Source organism: Hyperolius riggenbachi, chromosome 6 (genome assembly GCF_040937935.1).
Source record: "Hyperolius riggenbachi isolate aHypRig1 chromosome 6, aHypRig1.pri, whole genome shotgun sequence".
Lineage (NCBI taxonomy): Eukaryota > Metazoa > Chordata > Amphibia > Anura > Hyperoliidae > Hyperolius > Hyperolius riggenbachi.
This window is the reverse complement of record NC_090651.1, coordinates 99,763,030-99,789,039: the sequence shown is the minus strand read 5'-3', so window position 1 is coordinate 99,789,039 and position 26,010 is coordinate 99,763,030. Positions and strand designations below refer to the sequence as shown.

The following is a 26,010-nucleotide window of genomic DNA, read 5'->3' as shown; positions in this document are numbered from 1 at the left end:
GGCATTACAGCAAGTGAGGGGGAAATTACAACAGCGGGACCACAAACTGCAATACAATAATGAAAGTGATCAGGGGAGGACTGGCTGGGGGGAAGGGGGGACATTTCCCCCCAGGCTACCTCTCCTAACGATTTAGGGCTGGTGCAGGGCCTGCTGCATTTCAGTTTTTTGAAGGCAATGTGAAACACTAGGCTAACTGAGGGAAATAAAAGTGCAATTGGGCCCAGTGCACACTAAAAACCTCTAGCAGATCTGCCAAACGCTAGAGGTTTTTGAAACAGATTTCAGAGCAATTCTAGGCATGTTTAGACTAGAGACGTTTTCTAAGGGCTCTTTCACATCAGAGCTTGCGTTGGAGAACGCTCAAAGCATGCGTTTTGTTGTATGCCTTTTAATGCGTTTTGATATGCGTTGCACTGCAGTGAGTGTGCATTTTTAATCCGTTTTCAATCCGTTACAGCACATAGAAAAACGCAGGTAATTTTTTTTTCTTTTAGTTTTCAACTTTCTACATTGTTCCTCTGTTGCATTGTGGGACTGATTGCCTGCGTTAACGGATTGAAAACGCGCATAGTGTGCGTTTTACATTGACTAACATTGTAACGCATAAAGCTAGCGTTGGCCAAAAAACTGCGCCTGGGTGCAGTGGAACGCAACGCACAAAAAGGCTGCGTTATATGTGAAAGCTAAAATGAAAGTCTATGGACTTTCATTTCACCTTGGGTAACGCAAACTTTATCCTTTGCGTTGAAACGCAGAAAATCTGCCCTAATGTGAAAGAGCCCTAAACATGCCTAGCGTTTTTTGGAGCGTTTTTATGTAGCAGATTACAAATATTGTTACAGTAAAAGCTGTTACTGAACAGCTTCTGTAACAAAAATGCCTGGAAAACTGCTCTGATGTAGCGTTTTTCAGAGCTGTTTCCTATACTTTAACATTGAGGCAGAAACGCCTCAGAAATCTAAAAAATGCTGCAGCCCCCAAGTTTGCGTTTGTGGAAAAAACGACCCACTCTGGTGTGCACCATCCCATTCACTTTCATTAGCCAAGCGGTTTTCCCCTGCAAGTGTTTTAAAAAACACTTCAGAACTGCTCTGGTGTGCACCAGCCCTTACAGAGCAATTAGAGGAGGGGTACGCTGGTAAGTGTACACAGCAAGATGCAGAGCAGAGACTTGCCTGGAGTGTCCGTAGAAAACAAATTACTGTGTGCTCTCTTACCATCAAAGCTCCCAACTGTCCCGCTTTTGAAGGGACAGTTCCTCTTTGGACACAAGTGTGTGTGGCCATACATCTGTAGACTTGGTGATCAGCCAACTGTTTTGATAATTACTATCGAATCCCAATTGATGATTTGACTGATTTCAGGCAGATATTGGTCGAATTTGATATGATGGGAAATCTCAGGCTGAAGTGGCTGACCGGGTACACAGCTGTAATGGCGTGTGATAATCACCAATGACAGACATGGCGGAAAACCCTGGATATCTTCCCTCCAAATGTATTATGTGACCCCCGATGCCTGTGCATTTATACTTTACCTGTCACGCGGTCTTGCAAGTTTCCTTGCTATATTTCCGCATTGGCGTCCTAAATGACTACCGGCATATAGCAAGTAGGGCGCATGTATGAAGCCATTTGGGCTGGGGCTGCCATGATAACCGTCCTCTAGGTTGTGTTTTCCCCCCAGGCCAAATGGTCCCAGACCTCCCCTGAAAGTGATTCTGCTACTGACCCCATTTGCATGTAAATGAAACACAGTTAACAGCATGATCAGCAAGTGCTGTGAAAACATTTTAGAGACTTGTGAAAAATGCTCTGAGATGAGGATATCTTGCATAATTGAAAGGAGTTTTGAATCAGGATCATACCATTTATTGGCTAACTTAGAGATGAGTAAACAGTGAGCTTTCAGCTGTGTTTTTCAGTTTTGGTCAGGAACCAGTCCGACGAAGGCTTTTTATAAGCCGAAAGCTCACTGTTTACGCTTCTCTAAGTTAGCCAATAAATGGTATCATCCTGATTCAAAACTCCTTGCTTTTACTGATGGCTAACACGGTACAACACTCTACTGCTTCTACTTAGCATAATTGAGGAACTGTTTTATGTTTTATATTATCTGGATGAAAGTTTGTAGCTCAACATTCCTTTTTCTGTTCTGGGACTTTATACACAGGATCTCCTGTCCAGAGACGAAATTTCTGTATATACCTCATTTCACCCCAACCGTTGTCATGACAACTACCCATGAATTATTTTTGTTTTGTATGTACTAGAATATAAAATGCAATTAAGGGATTCTGAGTTTTGGAATTTAATATATTATCATTTTTGGTCAGTTACACCATATCCCTTGTATAAATATCCATCTGCCTTTATATATGTAAAAACCCTTTCAAGGCTTGCACCAATTAGCCCTAATAGGGAAAAAAAATTCAGACCTGACTCCATATGGCAATCAGAAAAGATTCCTGGATCAACACTGCTGGGAATGACCTAGTAATTACAGCCTTGGGTGTGCTTTAAAGCAAGGATGGCTATATGATGAATAGTTTTTCTTTATCAATAAAAAAAACCCTAAAAAGTGCATTACCACAAAAAAAGAAAGAAAAAAGATGAATGTGATGCATAAGTGGTGTGACCAACTTTTTGGCTTTAAAGAGAACCAGTTTCCCTAGGGAGGTTCTTGTCTGACATGTCTGACGATTGTGTCTGGTCACACTGACAAGTTTCAGGTGGCATTACCCCACAGTGATGCCACCTTCCAACATGCATGGTGGGAATAATTAATAAAATAGGATGTACATACATAGGTAGATTTGGAGCAGCACAGCTCCGATAAAATACAAAATGCTGCATTAGGAAAGTGTACAGGATCACATGTATGTGGCCTGGCAGTTACACTCTCACAGAAAATAATGGAAGTGGTTTCTAGTCATTGTTACAATTATTTCAGCATTTTACAAAGCAAGGCACAAATTCCCATTCAACCAGAATGCACTGCAGACAGCGTGGGCACAAGCTTGCTTTAGATGTTTGATGCTTAAAACCACAGAAACAATTTCTTAAAATGCTTGCAAAGCACTTGAACGATGAGCAAAATGCTATGCATGGTTTTCAGGTATTTAGGTCATCATAGTGAGTTTTGCCTGAAGGTCTTACAACCACAAAAAGTATTTCCAGGATCAAAATCTGATGTAACCATATTTACATTTCTCTATAGAAAGAGGTGACTGACATTATTGTTCATGCTGTCTCTTGTCTATACAACAACCTACAGGCATTTATGGTACATTTTAAATATATATATATACATATGAATATATCTATATTATGTATCAGCAAACTTACTACTGTTAGACCAGCGAGCTTCTGAGTAATGCACTCAGTTTTAGTCTGTAAATTAATGAAAAATATTATATTAATACAGTCATTAGTTTATTAAAGTTCACTAAAATGTACTCTATTTTAATCCTTTCCAATCCATTTTCGCAATCACTCACATCCCCCCAGCACCTGCTGTTTTCTGCTGTGTGGCAGGAGGATGTGGGTGATCGCGGTTGTGCTGCAGCGGGGTGGGAGGTAGCTCCGCCCCAATTGCACACACCCCTGCTTCTGAGTATTTTGAAGCCAGTGAAAATAATGCATGGTCTTCCAGAATGCTCTTGGTGGAGAATTCCACATAGTTAAACAGCCTAAGCTAAGCATCACTGGAAGGCTGGGGCTACATACCCCTATACAGGATCTTCTCAAAAAATTAGCATATTGTGATAAAGTTCATTATTTTCTGTAATGTACTGATAAACATTAGACTTTCATATATTTTAGCTTCATTACACGCAACTGAAGTAGTTCAAGCCCTTTATTGTTTTAATATTGATGATTTTGGCATACAGCTCATGAAAACTGAAAATTCCTATCTCAAAAAATTAGCATATTTCATCCGACCAATAAAAGAAAAGTGTTTTTAAAACAAAAAAAGTCAACCTTCAAATAATGATGTTCAGTTATGCACTCAATACTTGGTCGGGAATCCTTTTGCAGAAATGACTGCTTCAATGCGGCGTGGCATGGAGGCAATCAGCCTGTGGCACTGCTCAGGTGTTATGGAGGCCCAGGAAGCTTCCATAGCGGCCTTACAGAGAGAGAACAACACTTCTCTCTCTGTAGGAAAAAATAAATGTCCTATGTGTACTTCAGGAGGAGGAAGCCTCTGGATCCTAATCAAGCTTTTCCTGTCCACCTCCGTCCCTCCATTCCAGCGCTGTCAGCCACTGAAAATCCAGGGCTCCAGCTTCATAAACATCCTGTGTGAGCCTCCTGAAGACGCAGTCGTGGCTTTCCTTCAGGCTCAGGCAGAAATAGCCAAGCCCAATCTGACCCGTGCGCGGTGTCTGCATCTGTGCGGATCCAATCATGCGCGGCATTTTCTGCCTGAGCTGGAAGGAAAGCCACGACTGCTTCTTCAGGAGGCTCACACAGGATTGTTATGATCCTGAAGCCCTGGCGGATCTTCGGCAGCTGACTTAGCTGAAATGGAGGGATAAAGGAGGATGGAAATGCCTCATTAGGATCCATAGGCTTCCCCCTCCTGAGGAAAGTACCCCATAGGGGCACATTATTTTCTTACAGATTATTTTTCACATATCTAACAATTATGGTCATTTTACCATGTATGGGAGCTTTGCTATTAAGAAGAAGAACCAGCCTCACATCTGTGCAGGAAAACACTGGCTGTATGAAACTCAGAATAGGCAAATTCTCTCTGGGCAAATCCCCTGAGCGTCCCTCAAGCAACTGTATGTTCTTAAATAACATATTTCCCCGTGATCATTGAACTGTGCTATTTCTCGTAAATCACATGACTTTCTGTAATTATGGTGACATATGATGATATACTGCGCATGAGCAAATTCTGTATTGAGTAAGATATAAGGAAAGCAATTGAAGTAAAGAACTAGCATATTGTGTGCTCACATTCTGTGTCTGTCTGTGTTCTGTTAACCATTTTATGTCCTGGCGCCAGGAACTTAAATAGTCTAAAAACATCTGATATCTGACAAGGCCGTGACATGAACTTACATAGCAACCACTCCTTTCACTGCTTAATTCGGCACGATTGACTTTAATATCATTTTCAAAACTGTTACAGACAATGATCGTAAGTTCGAGAAAATTATTGTGAGACTGCCAGAGGTGTTATTATTATTATTTTTCATTTATATAGCGTCAACATCTTCCATAGCATTCTTGCTCATCCCTAATACTATTTGTTATTATCTGTATATTGCCTATAAAACTTCTTTGTGAATTCTGCCTTATAAATTCACCCCTTAAAGTGAACCTTAAGTCAGAAAAAAAAAAATTGTTTTACTCACCTGGGGCTTCTACCAGCCCCCTGCAGCAGTCTTGTGCCCTCGCAGCCACTCACTAATCCTCTGGTCCCCCGCTGCCAGCTAGTTTCATTTTTGCCGACAGACCCGTCAGGACTGGCCACGTGTAGCATGTTCTGCAAAAACGCGTGGCTGTCCCATTCACTTTTCAGTGATGGGATCAGCCACGCAACGCATACAAACGCGGATGGCGTGCGTTCGTACGCGTTGCGTTCCGAGTGTGTGCCCGTCCGCGTTTGTAATGTGAACGTGGCCTAAAGGTAAACAAACTAAACCAGTATGAAGAGAGGCTTGAACGGAGGTGCCAGAATAGAGTAAAAATGTTTAAAAACCATTTAAAAAGCGCGGCCGTGGTTGGCTTACCTCCTCCACAAGTAAAACACAGACTGTGTTGATTAAAAGTTTCAACAAAGATACCGTTTATTTGAAGAGGTTTAAAACCCGGACATAATATTCAATAAAAACATGTTTTCCTACATTTTATATTGCATACGGTTATCATATTTGCATTTTTGCATAAGTATTATTATTCATTTATAAGTTATAGCTTCCCAAAAGTACCGTTTTTTGCTTTATGCATTTTATTAATAACTGCTTTTATTCATTCATTCATTCAGGCAGACATGGTTTGACTCTCTCTCTGTGTCCGGGAGCTCCTGCACAGTCAGAGAATGTGTCACATTCCACACTTGATACATTTAAGTAAACACAATATTACATTGTTTAACTTTCGGAAGCGGACAGCTCTGAAGGCATTAAAGCTTCTAAAGCCTGTGTAAACCCTTTGAATGATGTTCTAGTAAAAAAAAAAGCTGGTTGTATATAATATGCTGTGAATACTCTATTAGAGCAAAGAAGAAATTCTGGGTTATATTCCGCTTTAAGTACTCCACAATGCAACGCATTTCACAGGTTATATCGACCTTCACTAGGCAATCAAAGGAGTAAAAACTTGTACAAGTCTGGGTCCAAGACAAACGCCTCTGTAAAACCAGCTATCACAACTCATGCATTTGTTGCATCTGATTGAAACAAAATATGTCCATGACTTACCGACAATGAGCCAAGTTGTGTGTTGTATGCATTAATAGCTGCATTCTTCTCATCCACCTGTGAAATTGATATGTAAATCCCATTAAAAAATGAAGACCATGATGGATTATTACAGGTTTACTATAACTGAATAACGAGACTCAGTGACGACAAGCATCTGACGTGTTCAGAGACTTGCATGTGGTCAGGCTGATCTGCAGAGAGCCGAGCATGTACAGCAGGAATGCAGCCAGTCATGCTTCATCAATCAGGTGGCGTTCTGCAGACTTCTTACATCTTCATGCAGTGGTGTAACTACAAATCATGAAACCCCCAGCAAAACTTTGATGGGCCCCCCACACCCAGTTCCTTGCTTCCCCTTGGTAAGCCTTAAATGGAACCTGAAGCGAGTAAAATTATTTAAAATAACCACATGACGTAGCTGCAAATGAATATTACATACTTACCTCACCATCAGTTCCTCTCAGAAGCTCACATATTCTTCTTACAATGATCCCTTCCAGTTGCTATCAGTTATATACAGTATTACCACCGCTGTCAGTTACAACTGAATGAGCAAGGTAATGTCCATGTTTCCCTATGGCTCAGGTGGGCGATATTACAGTTTAACAGTGAACTGACCAGGAAGCTGTTGGGGGATAATGGCCATTTTTAAAATGGAGGATGGAGAAAGAGATTGATGAGTAGACTACACAGGAGGTAAGTATGAGCTGTGTATGGTTATTTTGGCTTTTTATTTTCAGTTCAGATTCTCTTTAAAGCCATGGAGCCAGTGCTGGTTTTACCATAAGGCACTGTAGGCGCATGCCTGCAGGCGCCTGATGATGGAAAGGTGGCTTATTCCCCTCCCCTAGTGCCTCCCTCCTTCCCTATGCAGAGCCCTGAGCAGAGCATACATGCGAGATTACTCATCCAGCTCTCTGCATTTCACTGTTGAGATCTTCCTTCAGTCGGGACACCACTATATATTTAATACTGAGGGTACCTCTGGCTACCTAATGCTGAGGGACACCTGCAGCTATGGCGGGCAAGGGAAGTAAGTGAGAAGTGACAGCTGACACAGCCAGCACACTTGCAGTGCAGTTTGGTGGGGGTTTGATTTGTAGGTTTGTGGAGGGCAAAGTCTAGGGTGCCAGAACATCTGTGCCTATAGGCTCCTGTTAGGTAACTCTTGGCCTGCTGGGGGTCCATCTCGTAAGGAGCGTAGGAAGTGTAGTCCCAAAAACACTTGATCTGAGGAAGGATCCCTTTATAGGAGGAAGGGAAGATTAGTAATTGGGGTCCCCTCACAGCTCTGGTCGCCCTGCGGTTTCCGGGGCTGCCACCCTGTCATTACGCCCGTCTCCATGGATATATTTAGCAGAACAGTAAACTGTAGTTTACAAATTAATTGATATGCTTCATTTTTTTGCATGCATTGTTATTTATAATGCCAAGGAAAATATATTTATGCTGACATGAACCTGACCATTAGATTACACAACAGATAAAAGATTTGTGTGGCTCCAGCACTGGGGATTTCCACACTAGAATTACTCAGTTGCTCAGTCCAGCTTCCACAATAGTGGGCAAATGAGTTGGGAGGGTGGCCAACAACATTGTATAGATCCTTTGCATAGAGCGCTTTTGTAAAAAATAAAGGGAGTACTGAAAATCCCTCCCAGGAGGTGGACTAGTCCAAAACCTGTCAGATCTTTCAGCTTATTATTACCTACTGTGTGTGAGAACAACTTAGGAAGAAGGCAATTTATAGTTTACGGTGGAAGAAATGGACGGTACATTTTTAATTTATGCATTTTACATTTGATAGTTTTTCATGATAATGTTTGTCTAAGTGAGTATTAGGCAGCTTTGAGAGTTTTATTATAATCGTAACTTTTGGTTTTGGATAAACCAGATTCATTTAACAGTGCTATAGTCTACAACACTGTAATCTTGCTAGTCATGTGACACTTGGGCTTTCAACAACAACAAAAAATAGTGCTAAATAAGAATTTATAATTAATGTAATCTCCGCTTTTAGTTTGCTTCACCACTTTGAGTGCTGCCATTTAATTGCGCTGGTTGGTTGAGACCGCTGGTTAGTTGAGTTCCTACTGTATATGTTGGCTCTACTGTAAATGTTTTTTATTTATCTTGGTAAAATTGTTTTTTCTTTATTTTGTAGATTAGACAAAAATAACCTCACTGTCAATACTGGCGTAGTATGTAAAATGCATAAGTCCTGTTCCTGTTGAAAACCAGTCATAAGTTGACTTATACTAGACTGATCATACTTTGTTAAATTATTGTTACAGCACTGATGATCTCACCCATGATAGAGCTATACGTTTATTTACTTTTTCTAAGGATGACTCTCAGATACCGAAGAGAATTGCGAGTTTCTGCTTTGGAATTGTTTTTTACAAAACTGACAATTTGTGGGAAAAGTGATGCTTATGAAAAACAAAAAAACACTTTAGCACAATAAGTACTTTGGCACTTCACAAATGATCCCGTCACTTCAGACCTGAAAACTGCCATCTTCAGCCTTCAGACCATTTAAAAGAAACAAACAAACAGACGTTTTCATTTTTGGTCTTTGACTTTAACCACTTAAGTTCCAGTGGTCTCTGCCCCCTTAAGGACTAGAGACCGCTGGTACAAGAACGACGGAATCGCAACGAATCAATGCGCATACCTGCCGCAACTGCCATCATCACTGCACCCCGGGACCCCCAGGACATAGACTCTGCCATATCTATAACTGCAGAGTCATGTGATCCGGTCAGGAGCCGCTTTCATTGGCTCATGACCATGTTTATCAATGTAAGCCAATGGGAGCAGCTTACATTGATAGACACAGCCAGGAGCCAATGAATCGGCTTCTGACCGATCATATAGCTCTGCCGTCATAGAGACAGGCAGAGCCTGTGAGATGCGGCGAGACATGTCGGGTTTGAGTGGCACGGTCAGCGGGAAGCGACGGAAACACCGGATGCGTGCATCGGCAGCTAATTGAAATCTACGCCCAGCCAGCCAGGAGCCCACCAAAACAGGGCGTAGATTTCAATTAGCGTGGTGCTAAAGTAGTTAATGAAGTAGTAGTCTTCTTACACTACCACTTACACTGCTTACACTAGAACCACCAGGCAGCTCATAGAGAACCACCAAGTATTTGAGAAGAGGGTCTAATGGAGCTAAAATTTCCTGTGTTAGACCTTCTGTGAAGTACAGTGGTGCCTTTCAAACCTTAGTAAAATATAGTCTTCAGGTCTGGAATCAAAGTAATGTTTAAGTTTACGGCAAACAACCTACTCTGCATTGCTGTGAATAGAATGGTGTCCAAAAACAAGTGAGGTGCCAGTGATCTCTGCATAGGGTGGACACTTGCCTTCTTAAAAACTGCCTGAGAGGAGGTGAGTATACTCTGTTTTCGCCTTTGAAATGTAAATTGACAAAAGATCCACTATAAACTGAGTTCATTACATTTTGCCTACTATAAATTTGAGCCCTATTGATGACTTAAAGAGGCTCCTAGGACTCTATAGTTGCTGTTTGTAATGTCTGTTTTATAATCCTCACACTGTACTAGAGGGGACATGATGAGATAGACATGGGTATGTACAGTGCCAAGCATACAAATAACTAGGCTGTATTTAACATTCATGTAAGCAAATGACAGTTTCTATCCAGTCGGAACCTAGTAGGGCAATAGTGTACTGTATATACTCGAGTATAAGCCGACCTGAGCATAGGCTGACCACCCAACTTTTACTTAAAGAAAACCTGTAACATCAAAAAGTCCCCTGGGGGTACTCACCTCGGGAGGGGAAACCTCAGGGTACCATAGAGGCTTCCCACACCGTCCTCCGTCCCTCGGGGGTCTTGCTGCAGCCCTCCGAACAGCGGCAATGTAAATATTTACCTTCCCGGCTCCTGCGGCTCTCAGCTCCGAAATAGGCGGAAATATCAGATCGCCATCAGGTCTGCTCTACTGCTCAAGCGCAAGTCTCCGGCGCCTGCGCAGTAGAGCGGATCCGACTGAGATCGGGTATTTCTGTCTACTTCGGAGCCGAAAGCCACAACAGCGCCCCCGCTAGAGCCTGGAAAGGTAAATATTGATCAGGCTGTCAAGTCTGACAGGCCGCTGTTCGGAGGGCTGCAGCAAGACCCCCGTGGGACAGAGGATGGCGTGGGAAGCCTCATTGGGACCCTGAGGCTTCCCCCTCCCGAGGTGAGTACCCCCAGGGAGACTTTTTGATGTTACAGTGTCTCTTTAAAAATATTGGAAAAAATGATTGACTCTAATATAAGGCAATGGTAGGAAACGCAGGAGTGGTGCAGGTGGAATTTCTCTGTGTTCAAATTCTCAATCAGATGGTGATTCTGGCTACCCTGGACTTCAGGATGTGAGTGTAGCTCTGCAAGGTGAGAGTGCTAGCCATTTAATCACTGTGCTAGCCCTACCACTGAATTGAGCTATTCACCTCACTGTATTGCTATCCATTCATCCCACCATCTTCCATGTAAATAGTGCCGCAGGCACATTTGGCGGCCGAGTTACCCTCCTTCCCCCCTCCTTGCGTGCCACCAGAGTGAAATGTGTAGCAGCTTTTTCTGTGTCCACTGTCACACCAAAGTGCCCCTGTCCTGATAAACAGAGCTGCGCAGACTTCCTTTATTTATTTATTTACTGGGACTCCCCATAGCTGCCACCAGGAAATCTCCATAGCTGCCACTGGGACTCCTCCTAGCTTCACCTATGAAGGAGTCCCGGCGGCAGACTGGTAAATTAAGGAGGCTCCCATGGTGCTGACATTATGAGGCCCACACGGCTCTGCTTATCGGGACAAGGACTCTTGTGTGAGGCAGAGAACAGCGCAAAAGCTGTCACACATTTCGCTCCGGCAGAGTCAGGAGGAGGAGTGTAACTTGGCTGCCAAATGTGCCTGCAACACTATGTAAATGGCGGGGGCCATCAGCGCGCTGCTTTTTTGTTCATATTGCATTGGGGGGAGCACTTGTGACTTGAGTATAAGCTTAGACCCCCACTTTTGGGCCACTTTTTTTTACCTCAAAAACTCGGCTTATAGTCAAGAATATACGATAATCCTCAAGGATGTGGTATTACTGCCATAAAACACTTGTCTGGCAGAAAACAGCTTTTGAGTGCACGGGATAGATAAAATGGTCAATAAACTATTTTAGCCCTGGGACACAGCAAGTCTATGCCATTGAGCAAAAACGATAGAGCATTACATCTTCTTTTTACATTTTTAAAAATAAAATAATACTATTTTATATCAAATATAGATATCTAAAAAAAAAGTAATTTTAGGAGTAGGAGGATAAAATGCCAATTGTTTATTTTATCAGTTTATTTTCAACTCACTTTGAATAAATAAATATATTTCTATACACATCTGTCAGACCAATAAAACTCCATGGTCCATATGCAATTCCCCTCCTCTCCTGAGATTTCTCCTAGGAGATCAATTTTCATCTTCGATTTAAAATAACTTCCCAGCACTTTTCAACTGAAAATGTACTGAAAAGTAGGTGAAAACTTGCTATCAAAATGATTTGAGTATGTTATTGCTTTCTGGTGGCTTAAAAGGCATTTTATTGACGAGTTTAAAAATATCACCTAGGAGAAAACTCCAGAGAAAAAGTTAATTGCATATGGGCCCTTAGCTCTTGTTCAATTTTTCTCCAAAGTTTTCTCCTAAAAGGTAATATTTTATCTTCTGTTTAAAATAACTTTTCAGCACTCTAAAATTGAAAATGAACCAAAAAGCAGGAGAAAAAGTACTGTTAAAATAATTCTGAGTACTGTATTGGTCACTGGTAGCTTAAAAGACATTTAATTTATAAGATTTGAAAATATCACCCATGAGGAAACTTTGGAGAAAATCTGAAATGAATTAGGGCCCTTGATGGGGATGAAAATGGAATAATCTATCAGAAGACATCTCACTATAGAGACAACAATATTGATTACCTGAGGATCTTCCAGCTTGGCCAATCACTGAAAGGGTGGTCACCGATTTTATGACTGGTACACACCACGCAGATTGACAGGTCAAATCGATAATTTGCGACAGTTCCGATCTGATTTACAATTGTTTTTCTGATCGATTTTGTACAGAAGTGATTGGAAAATTTATCAGAAAAATGATTGAAATCAGATCGGACATGTTGGAAAATACTTAACCTGTCAATCTGCTGGAAAATTGCATGGTGTGTACAAGGCATTAAAGTACCAGGGACAATCATATTCCCAGTAAAAGAAACACATATATAAGTAGATAATAGTAGAGCTGGGCCATCACTGCTGAACCTTCACCTCCCACTGCCCCCCCCCCCCCCCCATTTCTCCTTAGGGATAGCAGATGCTTGCCAAGTGAGAGTGTTTGCGCCGTAGCATGGTAGCCTCGACTCTTGGCTTTTGGACATTACTCCCCACCCCCCTTTCAGAATCTGTATGAGCTGAAACCAATTCCAGGTACAACCCCCTCTTTTGTACTTACACTATAAATGATTCTGATTCTGATAAATATTTATTCTACTTACTTAACATTTGTATTGTACTGTCCACATTTTCATTTCAGTGAATTTTATATAGTAAATAAAGAGAATTCTTTCGTAGGCATTTTCCATTTTTATTTCTTCTGACTAAAGCCAATTCTGATCTAATTTACACCCTTACCTCACCTTTTTTCTCCTAGAAATTGCACTGTCATCTCTGGCTTGCTTTGTAAACACATGCGAGCACAGCATAGATCATATTTCAGCAGCTCACTAAATTGCCCTCAGCCAATCCGTGAGAAGCAGGAAAGTGGGAGGGGAGAGGACAAGCTTCCTTCTCTTCAGCAATAAAGCAAGGGTGACTGAGATTTATTATAGCAGAAACATTTCTGATTAGATTGGAATGCTTGCAATGCATGGTCAGGTTGAAGGCTACATAATAGACACAGAGCAGTGGGTCAATGGAATTTGATGTTATGGCTGACAAGCCCATTTTAAAAATTAATGTACTTCTCTTACTTTCTCTTGGAATTCAATAAAGTCTGTCTGAATGATATTAAAGAATCGTTATGCAAGCTAAGGTAACTACAAAAGTATAGCTGTATTGAAGATTCTTCTTTACAGTCAGCAAACATAACCTCTCTCAGTGCTGACTTTATGTCACTGATTTCTGTACAGCATACTTTGAGTAAAAGCTCACTATACCAGCAATATAGAATTTTCTGTATATTTACCGAGGCAGGTCCAGTAAGTGCGCATGTTAGACTCAAAACGACTTTAGGCAATCCAGCGACATCCTAAACAAACAGAGGAAATTGATTGAATCATTGTTTTTCAGTATATACCATTTCCTCATTTTAAGCAAAGGCAGAAGTGTTCACATAATCATTGTCAAAGTATGCTAAAATATATTCTTTTATTATTATCATCAAACACTTCAATCAGTGGATTTGACAAGGCAGATGAAAAAACAGTGGTTCTCTGTCAGTACACACAAGGCAATATTTACCACCAATTAATGAACAATATGATCAGATCCACCACTGAATGGAACTGAATTCTTCTACCATACATTTGGAAATAACTGAGAACTGACTGCTGGTTTCTTAGTAAATACAGTAATTCTCAGTTGATCCTGAACATACCATATACAGTGGGGCTCTAAAGTTTGGGCAACCTTGTTAATCGTCATGATTTTCCTGTATAAATCGTTGGATCTTATGATGAAAAATGTCAGTTAAATATATCATATAGGAGACACACACAGTGATATTTGAGAAGTAAAATTAAGTTTATTGGACTTACAGAAAGTGTGCAATAATTGTTTAAGCTAAATTAGGCAGATGCATAAATTTGGGCAGCACAAAAAAGAAATGAAATCAATATTTAGTAGATCCTCCTTTTGCAGAAATTACAGCCTCTAAATGCTTCCTGTAGGTTCCAATGAGAGTTTGGATTCTGGTTGAAGGTATTTTGGACCATTCCTCTTTACAAAACATCTCTAGTTCATTCAGGTTTGATGGCTTCCGAGCATGGACAGCTCTCTTTAACTCACACCACAGATTTTCAATTATACTCAGGTCTGGGAACTGAGATAGCCATTCTAAAACATTGTTTTTGTTCCTCTGCATGAATGCCTTAGTGGATTTTGAGCAGTGTTTAGGGTCTTTATCTTGTTGAAAGATCCAGCCGCGGGGCAGCTTCAGCTTTGTCACTGATTCCTGGACATTGGTCTCCAGAATCTGCTGATACTGAGTGGAATCCATGTGTCCCTCAACTTTCACAAGATTCCCAGACCCTGCACTGGCCACACAGAGCCACAGCATGATGGAATCACCACCATATTTTACTGTAGGTAGCAGGTGTTTTTCTGGAATACTGTGTTCTTTTTCCTCCATGCATAATGCCCCTTGTAATGCCCAAATAACTCAATTTTAGTTTCATCAGTCCACAGCACCTTATTCCAAAATGAAGCTGGCTTGTTCAAATGTGCTTTAGCATACCTCAAGCAGCTCTGTTTGTGCTGTGGGAGGAGAAAAGGCTTCCTCTGCATCACTCTTGCCTACAGCATCTCCTTGTGTAAAGTGCGCTGAACGATTGATCGATGCACAGTGATTCCATCTGCAGCCAGATGATGGTGTAGGTCTTTGGTGCTGATCTGTGGGTTGACTCTGACTGTTCTCACCATTCATCTCTTCTGTCTATCCGAGATTTTTCTTGGTCTGCCACTTCAAGCCTTTACTTGAACTGAGCTTGTGGTCTTCCATTTCCTCAATATGTTGTTAACTGTGGAAACAGACAGCTGACATCTCTGAGACAGCTTTCTGTATCCTTCCCCTAATCCAGGGTGGTGAACAATCTTTGTCATCAGGTCATTTGAGAGTTGTTTTGAGACCCCCATGTTGCTACTCCTCAGAGAAATTTAAAAGAGGAGGGAAACTTACAATTGACCTCCTTAAATACTCTTTCTCATAATTAGATTCACCTGTGTATGTAGGTCAGGGGTCACTGAGCTTACCAAGCCAAATTGAGTTCCAATAATTAGTTCTAAAGGTTTTGGAATCAATAAAATGACAACAGTGCTCAAATGTATGCACCTGCCTAATTGTATTTAAACAATTATTGCACACTTTTTGTAAATCCAATACACTTAATTTTACTTCTCAACTAGCACTGTGTTTGTCTCCTATATGATATATTTAACTAACATTTTTTTACTGTAACAACCAATGATTTTTACAGGAAAATCATGATGATTAACAAGGTTGCCCAAACTTTCGCACCCCACTGTATGTGAAAATGAATGAACAATATAGTTAAAACCCTGAAAGAACTTGGTGGACACAAAAGATTGGATGTAAGTGCTATCATCTCAGGTTTACACTTACCTGGGGCTTACTCCAGCCCCATGAGGTCTGACTAGTCCATGAGATTTGGCCCAGTTCCCTCTGTTCCTCCACAGGCTAGCACAATAAATTTGCCAATTGAGCCCAGTTGCGCTCCACTGCGCATGCACGCCCTGATCGTGCTCCCATGGCCAGGAGCATTCTGCGCATCGACAGTTCACATAGACTGTAACTGCCCATGTGCAGAATGCTTCTAGCCATGGGAGCATGATCAGCACACAAGCACAGCTGGGACGCGCACACCCAGTGGCCTGCACCCGAACTAGATGGAATGATATCCGAATGGGACCAGATGGACCCCATGGGGATGGAGGGAGGGGACTGGATGGAATCCTAGGGACCATGTGGACCCCATAGGGCTGGAGGAAGCCCCAGGTAAGTATAAAACCTGAGATGATGTTCAATTCAGGTTTCATTTAAAATAAGAAAAAGATAGAAAGCTCTGAAGACTTTTGTCTTGCCTAAGAACAAGTTACTGTAACTAAACAAAAACATGAGAATATCAACAAAGCTAAATAAATTCTATTGTTTTATAAATCTGAGTTTAGTTCCTCATGAGTGTTCTGCCTCTTTGGTTAACAACAGATTGTTAATTAAAGGACCACTATCACAAAAGAAATAAATTTAACCCTCCTGGCGGTCTATTAGAAACCGCCAGAGGGGCAGCGCAACACTATTTGACAAAAAAAATAAAAAAAAATAAAAAATTAAATCATGTAGTGAGCCTAGGGCTCGATACCTGATAGCCGCTGTAGAGCGGCATCCCCCCGCCCGATTCGATTCAAAGAACGGGATTTCCTGAAGGGCTTCCCCCATCGCCATGGCTAAGGGAGTCCCGATCCACCCCTCAGCGCAGCCTGGCACTGATTGGCCAGGCAGCGCACGGGGTCTGGGGGGGGTGGCACGGTGCGTCGATTAGCGGTGATCTTGCGCGGAGCGGCGGTGATCGGAATGCACACGCAGCTAGCAAAGTGCTAGCTGCGTGTTGCAAAAAAAAATAATTATGCAAATCGGCCCAACAGGGCCTGAGAAATCCTCCTGCGCAGCATAGCCCGAGCTCAGCTCCGGCTTACCGCCAGGAAGGTTAAAATACATGAAAACATATAAATACAAAGTACATTTTTCCAAGAGTAAAATGAGCTATAAATTACTTTTCTCTAATATTGCTGTCACTTACAGTAGTTAGTAGAAATCTGACAAAACTGACAGTTTTGGACTAATCCATCTCCTCATGGGAGGGTTCTCAGAGTCGTCTGTATTTATTTGTAAAGTACTGGTAATTCCCCATGAAGAGATGGACCAGTCGAAAAACTGTCAGTTCTGTCAGAATTCTACCAAATACTTTAAGTTACAGCAACAAAGGAGAAAAGTAATGTATAGCTCATTTTACTCCAGAAGAAACATACATCTTATGTGTGTGTTTTATATGTATTTTAAATTTTACAATTTTTCGCGATAGTGGTCTTTTAACCTATGCCATTTTATCAATGATCTATCGATCCATGCATTTTTGAAATGTGCCTCTAAAATGATACTTTGTATAAAAAAGCAGATATTCTTACCTTAAGAGTCCCTGTAGTACAATCCGCAGCTGGCAGTGGCACTGGCACTGGCAGATCTATGAAAATAATGTATTATATAATATATTAGAAAGTATTTAGTAAAGATCATGACTGGCATTACGGAAAAACCACTGATAACCTGCTTGTCACACTGAGCTGGTTTTCACATTAAGGGCTGGTTCAGACGGACGTCTGCGTGGCGTCGCGTTTGGGGACGTTGCGGCAGCTGCACGGTCAGGCTTTCAGTAGCCTTCGCGTTGCGTTCCGATGCGGTCGCGTTTTTTCTTCCCCTAGAGGTACATTAGCCGTCGCGGTTGGCCGCTCCTGGAAGCTAAATGTCGCTTCCAGGGGCAGCTCGAACGCTAGCAAAAATCGGGACCCGAACGCCGCGATCGTGTAAACATGTGCAAAAGCTCGGTGTAAACGCTCCCATTCACTTGAATGTGAGCGTTTACCGCGACGTTCTGAACGCTTGCGGTAAACGCTCCGCAAGCGTCCGTCTGAACCAGCCCTTAAAATGATAGTCCAGCCTCAGAAGAAACACCTGGAGGATATATAGGGACAAACACATCCACATGAACAAAGGTAGTTTCATTTTTTAAATAATTTTGAAAATTGAGTCAAATATTAAACTGGCAGCTAGGATAAATGGGGAAACATAAACTAAAAGTACAGTGGGGTAGTGATGATGAGCACACATTTCACATAGAAGTAATGTTGCATCAAAATTTGCAATTACAATGCAAAATTGTAATGTGAAATTTCAGAAAAAATCGTAATGAATTTTGTCTGCAATTGTAATCATGTACGATTTTGAGTAAATTTCCATGTAATTCTCGTGTAATGTTGGGCCAACTTTAGCGGTTAATAGCAAAGTCCCCATACATGCTATTGCCTCCAAAGATTGCTACATAGTAAAGGAGAATAGTGGCTACAAGTAAAACATAAAAAGACCTTGTAGTGTTTGAGGAAATCAATTTTAAAAATGCAAAGGTTTTTAAACTGTCATTTTTCTGAGTTTAAAAAAAATGATTTTGCATATTTCAAATTAATTTTCTCAAAAATTAAAAGGTCTTTTTGACTTGTACCCACTATAATCCTTAACATATGTAGCAATTCTGGTGGCAATAGCATGTATGGGGGCTGTGTTATTCACCACCAAAGTTGGCAATCATTACGAACGATTAATCGAAATCAATTGAATTTACAAAGTGTAATTACACACAGGCGTAATTGCAAAAATGTATGCAACATTTTGCGTAATCCTAATTAGCTGAATACCATCATCACTACAGTGGGACAGCTTTACATTGACAAACTCATCAAACTCATTAAAAACTAGAGTAAAAGTACAGTTGCTGTGAGCAACCGACCAGATTTATCCAATTAAAATAAATGGGAAGGGGCTGCTTAGCTTTTGTTCCTATTCCCTGTGCATGTGTATTTATAAATCTACCCCAGGGTGCCTCAGCAGATTGGGCAGGGGACATTCACAGACCTATAAGTAAAATGAGGCCTAGGCAAGGCAGCAGCATTGGTTTCCCATTGTCTACATCTCCTCTTTTTATAAGCTAAGGTGGTGGCTCAGAGGAGGGGGAAGCCGGGCACCTGATATCTACCGAGTCCCATACACTTGCCTAGTTTCCTTTCCAGATGATCTGGCTATGGGACAATTACATCCCATTACTCAATATGCTACTAGGAATAAACTACTAAAAATCTCTTCTACATCATATGAATGAACTAATTAATTAGTTATAAAGAAAAAATGGAAGGCTCCATAGGCCACTTAATTTTGCATAAACAATGCCTCATTCAAATATATATATATATATATATATACTAAAGACAAGGGAAATCATGAATGGATCTATGTGTTTAAAGAAGCAGAAATTGCCAAATCAACTATAGGGGCTGCTATGGGACCAGGATGGAGGGAAAGGGCGGCAGTCCTATCACTCCCTGCGGTTGTGCTCTTTCTCTACAGGTAATAAGAGGCAGAAAATATCATCATTAAAACAGTGAAGGCCCAACTCCAGTTTTAGATAATGCAGACAAGGATTAGAATGCCTTCATATTTTGTTTTAACACTTAGAGAGTAAATCTTTTTAATGGTACAATTAAAATCAATGAGCTAGTTCAGACTATGAGCGCTGCCGTGCGCATTTTGGCAGCGCACATAGTGTTTGACACGTAAGAATAGTAGAAGAGCATAGACAGCCTTTCTACCGTTCTCATCATATGCGCTGCGCAGCAGTGTGATGCGCTATCGTACCGCTGCATGCATTTTCAGGAATCGCAGCGCAGATCCCATTCACTGTGGTGAATAGGATACGCAGTGCATAGTAGCACAGATGGCGTACGATTGTACGCGCTGCGTTCCAATCGCACAGCCATCTGCGCTGAATGATGTAAACGAGGCCTAAAGCGTAAAACATTTTGGAAGATTCACATCAAAGTAATGGAGGTCCCAGCAACAGGAAATAAAAGAAAATTTCCCCAAAGTGTACAAAGACAGCAGAAACAATTAGCCAGACAGTATTACCCTTATTCTCATGACTTAAAGCCAAAAAATATTTTTAGCTGTAATAAAATTAATTTACTTTTACAAACAAAAGCTATGGATGAGTTTTTGTCATACAGACAATTTTACATGTACCTTTAATTCATACAACTAAAGGTTTTTATTCTGATAACTTTCAGGCCCAGTGCACACCAAAAACCTCTAGCAGATCTCCAAAACGCTAGAGGTTTTTGAAGCAGATTTCAGAGCGACTCTAGGCATGTTTAGAGATGTTTTCTAAACATGCCTAGCGTTTTTTTGGAGTGTGTGTAGCAGATGTCATATATTGTTACAGTAAAGCTGTTACTGAACAGCTACTGTAACAAAAACACCTGGAAAACCACTCTGAACTAGTGTTTTTCAGTTTTCCACTTTCCTATACTTTAACATTGAGGCAGAAACGCCTCCGAAATCTAAAAAATGCTGCAGCCCCTGAGTTTGCGTTTGTGGAAAAAACAACCTGCTCTGGTGTGCACCATCCCATTGAAATACATTAGCCAAGCGTTTGTCTATCCGCAATCGTTTTTAAAAACGATCCAGAACCGCTCTGGTGTGGAACAGCCCTCACTGTTGACCTCTGTAGTGAATAATTGTAAATGTGGACAGTGCTGGCTGACTGCTTGACTTTGCTGTGCCCCTCTAGCACAATATAAATTCTCTCTGAGTGGAACATGGGGCAGGAATAGCCCCTATGTGTTTGAAGTGTCAGATATCAGTTAGAAACAGGAGGTAATGTTATTTTTAGAATTTGTAACTAGCAAGATGGAAGCCCCCATGAAACAGAGACTTGCACTATGCACTGATAAAGCACTGTTCTTTAGTTAGATTAGAACATGACAAAGATAAGATCAAGTGGAAGAAAATTGGTTCAGGTTTGCATTAAAGAAATAATGATAATGGTGTGCTTAGCGCCGCTTCCTCTTCCCCTGATGTCCTAAGCATAGACGTACAAGTATCTTAAACTAACTGAAGCTCTACTCACACTATGACTCACTAGCTAAGCATCAAGAAATCATTTCCAGTGCATATTTTACTTAAGCATTCAATAGAAGGAAATTGCTTACCATCACAATGGCCAAGGCTGACCAGCACGAACAAAATGAAGAACTTCATTGTGCAGGTTATTTGGTCTAGTTGAAGGTACTGAGGGCAAGCAGGTTTGCTTTTTATACCTTTAAAGATGTCGACGTCATAAGCATTTGGCACAAAGACAAGGACTTAAAAGGTCTTCTCTTGACAGTGATGATCATACATTAAAAATTAAGATAAATATTGGAAGTAGTTCAGAAAACAGTGCTCACGTGCTACTTTGTTCATGTTCACAAACCAAGCCTAAATCCACCTTGTATTTCTGTACACAGATGAAATGCCAGCCAACATGTTGGCTTAGAATGCTGGAATCAGCTCCTGCTCTTGTACAGCAGCCACAAATGACCCACATAGCCTTGGCCAAACCAACCAACTCTTCAACCAATATAGTGAAAAAAAAGGAAAAATCCTTATTAATATTAATACTATTATAATTATTAACATTGCTTTATAAAGTGCTAAAATATTCTGTGGTGTTGTAACATAGACCTAAAGTTACATAAAATCACCATATGCAGCTTTAACACCCACCAGGCTATTGAACTGAATGTACTTTTTTTGACCTTTTAAATCACATACTATGTTTAATGCTAAATATACTTTTTAAAACTTTTTTTTATTATTTCCAGATTTGAACAATGTTATTTATGCACAAGCATATACTGTACATGTGCAACCACTTCAAAATTGTATACCGTATATACAATACATGAATATAAACCAAGACATTTTTGCTCCTGCGGCATACTTGAGACACACATTACCTGGTGTCTAGTGTCCCCCTCCCTCTCCCATAGAGTGTTCCTTGGTGGTTTAGTGACTGCCCTCCCTTTCTGCATCCCCTGAAAGCATGGAGAATCTCGGTGCCTCCATTGCCTCTTCTGAAATTAGGGGATGCAGAGAGGAAGTGCAACTACTAAGCAACCAGGAAACTCTCTATGGAAGAGGAGGGACTGCTAGCCACATGGTGGCTGTTGGGCAATGGAGGGGGGGGGGGGGCACTAGACTTGAGCAAATGCTATATGGGGGACCATCTGAAAAGCTATATGGGGATAGGGATGTTAAAAGTAGAAGCCTGGGTTTCTACCCTAGGTTAATACTTGAGTCAAACAATTTTTCTGGTTACTCAAAGAAAAATAAGGACCTTGCTTTATACTTACATTGAAGCATATATGTAGGTAAATGAGAAAACATGAAACTAAACAAGCAACAGTAAACAGCATCTATATAATAGTAAGAGCACAAGAGTAAACCACATTAAAGAGACTCCGTAACAAAAAAGTTCCCCTGGGGGGTGCTCACTTCGGGAGGGAAAAGCCTCAGGGTCCCAATGAGGCTTCCCACTCCCATTTAGCTGCAGGCAGTCCAGGGCTGGCTCCCCCGAAGTGTTCCGGAATCCTCCCTCGACAATCTTGACAAGCGCTGATAAGAGATGATTTATTTACCTTGCTTGACTCCAGCGGGGGCGCTGTTGCGGCTCCTCGCACGGAGATAGGCGAAAATAGCCGATCTCCGTCGGGTCCACTCTACTGCGCAAGCGCTGGAGACTTGCGCCTGCGCAGTAGAGCGGCCCGACAGCGATCGGCTATTTCTGCCTATCTCCGAGGCAGAGAGCCGATACTGTGCCTGCGCTGGAGCCCGGGAGGTAAATATTTACATCCCCGCTGTTCCAGGAGGATTTTCGCCGCCGCCGTGGGACCGAGGAGGACGGGGGAGTCTCAATAAGATCCGGAGGCTTCCCCCACCCCATGTTAGAACCCCCCAGGGGAGGTTTTTCTCATTACAGGCTTTCTTTAAAGGAAGACAGACAGTGTCGATTGTTAAGCCACCTATCTTCTAAAGTGAGATGCAGCAGGAAAGGCATCTATCTTGATTATCAAAAGAAAAACAAAAAATTATCAAAAAAGATCCACATCTTGCATAATTTTGTGCTTACTTCATGACAAATGTATGCCTAAGAAACACATATCTAGGACCTGTGCATTGTTAGAAGAAAAAAAGCGGTAGTGCACATCCAGCTAAAACTTCGCATTTATTCCAAACTTCTTAAAAGCTTTTTCCAGGCAATACAAACATGGAGAGAGGTACAGGCAGAGAGAAGGTCAACAGCCGTTTCGCGCCTATGCAGCGTGGACCTTTTTTTCTTCTAACAATGCACAGTGAGTTTACCTGGGAAGTTGCACTCTGGCAGTACTAGCTGCAGTCCTGTGCATTAGTTTTTCTCTGCTATAGACATATCTAGGACCTAGTCCTCTGGGCTTCCCTGGGTAAAGGAGTACAATGGAACCAAAAGACAGGAGTAGGGAAAGGTGGAGAGGGAGGGGGAGGAAAGAGAGAACACTCGCATTACTCGAGTATCGCGGGTTGCACTAATAGCGTAACTCACAGTAGGCCACCACTGGTAGTAATTATAATATTACCAATCTGTAAAATAATATTATGAAAAGTTGTTAATAATAACAATCAATAATTTGATAATATCATATGGGAAGCTATAATTGAAGGGAGAGGCATTAACATTGAATTGGAGGTACGAAGGAAAAATTCGGAAGAAGAGTTCTTAAAATAAATATCTAATACATATCCTGGAATTGTAGTTTCTCAGAACTATTCCCACTATCTTCCACCAGGATATGTTCAATTGCTGAGATTTTCATGGTTCTGGCATCCTTATTATGAAAGTCTTCAAAGTGTCATGATACGCTAGTGGGTTGAATCCTTTCTTCAATGTTTCTCCTTTGTTGTCCAATTCTGGCTCATAATTGTTGTGTCATTCTTCCCACATATTGCAATCCACATGGGCAGGTCAAGAGGAACACAACATAATTGGTCTCACATTTAATTATTTGTTCAATTCTGTAGGTTTCTTGTATGATCAAGGTTTTGAATCCAATAGCCTGTTGTTCTATCGATTGGCAACATAAACATCTGTTTTGTTTACATGCATAAAATCCTTTCGGTGGTGCTTCTGTATTGGTTTCTATTTTTCTCTGAAGTGCTCTGGGTTTACTCGGTGTGATCATATACTTGATGGTTCTGACCCTCCTGAAAGGACACCACGGTTTCTTCTGGATAGTTGGTTTTAAAAAAGGATCTGCTTAAAGAGACTCTGTAACAAAATGTTCAGCCTTAGTTCTTCTATCCTATAAGTTCCTTTGCCTGTTCTAATGTGCTCTGGCTTACTGCAGTCTTTCCTTATTGCACAATAGCTGTGTTATCTCTGTTATATGATTTAATCTTCTCTCTTCTGTCGGCTCTGTCGGCAGAGGCTGGAATGTGTGGAATGTGCTGCACTGCTTGTCATTGGCAGAAGCTATACACACCCCCTCCAGGCCCCCTGCAGGCTCTGTATTACTCACACACTCTGCTTATGTGAGCCTATCACAAGCTGGTTAGTTTGTTTGTAAACACTGCCTAAAACTGGCAATTACAAGCCAGGTTTGCAGCAGAGAGTGGCAGAAACAGCACAGAGGGGCCCAGGAGAACATAATGAATAGAATGGTATGCTTTTTGCTCTAAAAATTTTAGAGTAGAGATTCTCTTTAAAGTAGATGCCAATTTTTAGATAAAATATCCTTGATAGCGTTATGGTTATTGGAAAATCTTGTAATGAAATGTGGTGTAGCACTGTATAAGTTTTGCTGTTCCTCCGGCTTTTGGATGATGAGGTCCCTCTATTCTATCTCTTTCCTTTGCCTCACTTATGAGTTTTGTAGGAAACTTCCTTTATTTGAATTTGTTTTGAAGTATCTTAGCTTGGATATCTTAATTCATTACAACTGTATAATTCTTTCTCATTCTGTGAAATTGGCCAAAAGGAATGTTAGTGCATCATGGTTTGTGGTGACAGCTTTCAAAGTGTATATAGGAGTTGGCATCAACTTGTTTGAAGTAGTTTTTAGTCTTGATTTTGGAATTCAAATGCTATAATGACACATTCTATTTGGTAAGAATTTTGGATATAAGAGAAAGTTAGGCCCAGTGGATCGTCATTAAGCTATCTACTAAAATTATCCACTGACCTCTCATCATCTTTCCATATAAAAATTAAGTAATTGACAAATCTACAATAAAATATAATATTAGTAAAAAGAGTGTTTTTTTATTGCACATCAATTCTTGCAGGTATCCCATTAGCATAGCAGGGTGCGACGCTAGAGCCCATAGCAGTTCACACTGTTTGTTTAAAAATTCTATCCCAAAAAGTAAAAATGTTATGATCTAAAATGAATTTAATAGAGTCCAATATAAAATACTTCTTTTTTATGGGTAAAAATTGGTCTGATAATAAAAAGTGCTACATCAAACAATATTTAACATAAGAATCAATGACGACACCCTCTTTGTCCACTTGCCTCATGTGCCCAAATGTCCTGCTTCTGGTGTAGGAGCCCTCAGGATAGGTAATGAGGTGTAGGTGCACTCAGAATAGACAGTCAGGAGTAGGTGCTTTCAGGATAGGTAGCAAGATGTAGGCACCCTCAAGATAGGTAGTAAAGTGTAAGTGCACTCAGGATATATCAGTAGCGAGGTGTAGGTGCACTCAGGATAGATAGCTAGGAGTAGGAGCCCTCAGGATAGGTAGCAAGGTGTAGGTGATAGGTAGTGAGTTGTAGGTACCTTCAGGACAGGTAGCGAGGTGTAGGTGCACTCAGGATAGATAGTCAGGAGTAGGTGCTTTCAGGATAGGTAGCAAGGTGTAGGTGCCCTCAGAATAGCTAGCGAGGTGTAGGTGCACTCAGGATAGATAGTAGGTGCTTTCAGGATGGGTAGCAAGAAGTAAGTGCCCTCAGGATAGGTAGCGAGGTGTAGGTGCACTCAGGATAGATAGCCAGGAGTAGGTGCCCTCAGGATAGGTAGCGAGGTGTAGGTGCCCTCAGGATAGGTAGCGAGGTGTAGGTGCACTCAGGATAGATAGCCAGGAGTAGGTGCTTT

The 26,010-nt window shown here is 41.2% G+C and overlaps 1 protein-coding gene across 1 annotated transcript in view; it reads right to left on the bottom strand.

Annotated features, from left to right (window-relative positions):
* Positions 1–21,110, bottom strand: part of LOC137522502 (uncharacterized) — a 56,012-nt gene extending 34,902 nt beyond the window's left edge. Inside the window, exons 1-5 of the mRNA XM_068242574.1 lie at positions 21,051–21,110; positions 17,424–17,479; positions 13,690–13,752; positions 6,446–6,502; positions 3,351–3,395 (exon numbers count right to left, since the gene is read on the bottom strand). Of these exons, the coding sequence (XP_068098675.1) occupies positions 3,351–3,395; positions 6,446–6,502; positions 13,690–13,752; positions 17,424–17,479; positions 21,051–21,099 (270 nt within the window). The 5' untranslated portion in view covers positions 21,100–21,110. The remainder of the gene's footprint in view (positions 1–3,350; positions 3,396–6,445; positions 6,503–13,689; positions 13,753–17,423; positions 17,480–21,050) is intronic.
* Positions 21,111–26,010: the final 4,900 nt, after the last annotated feature.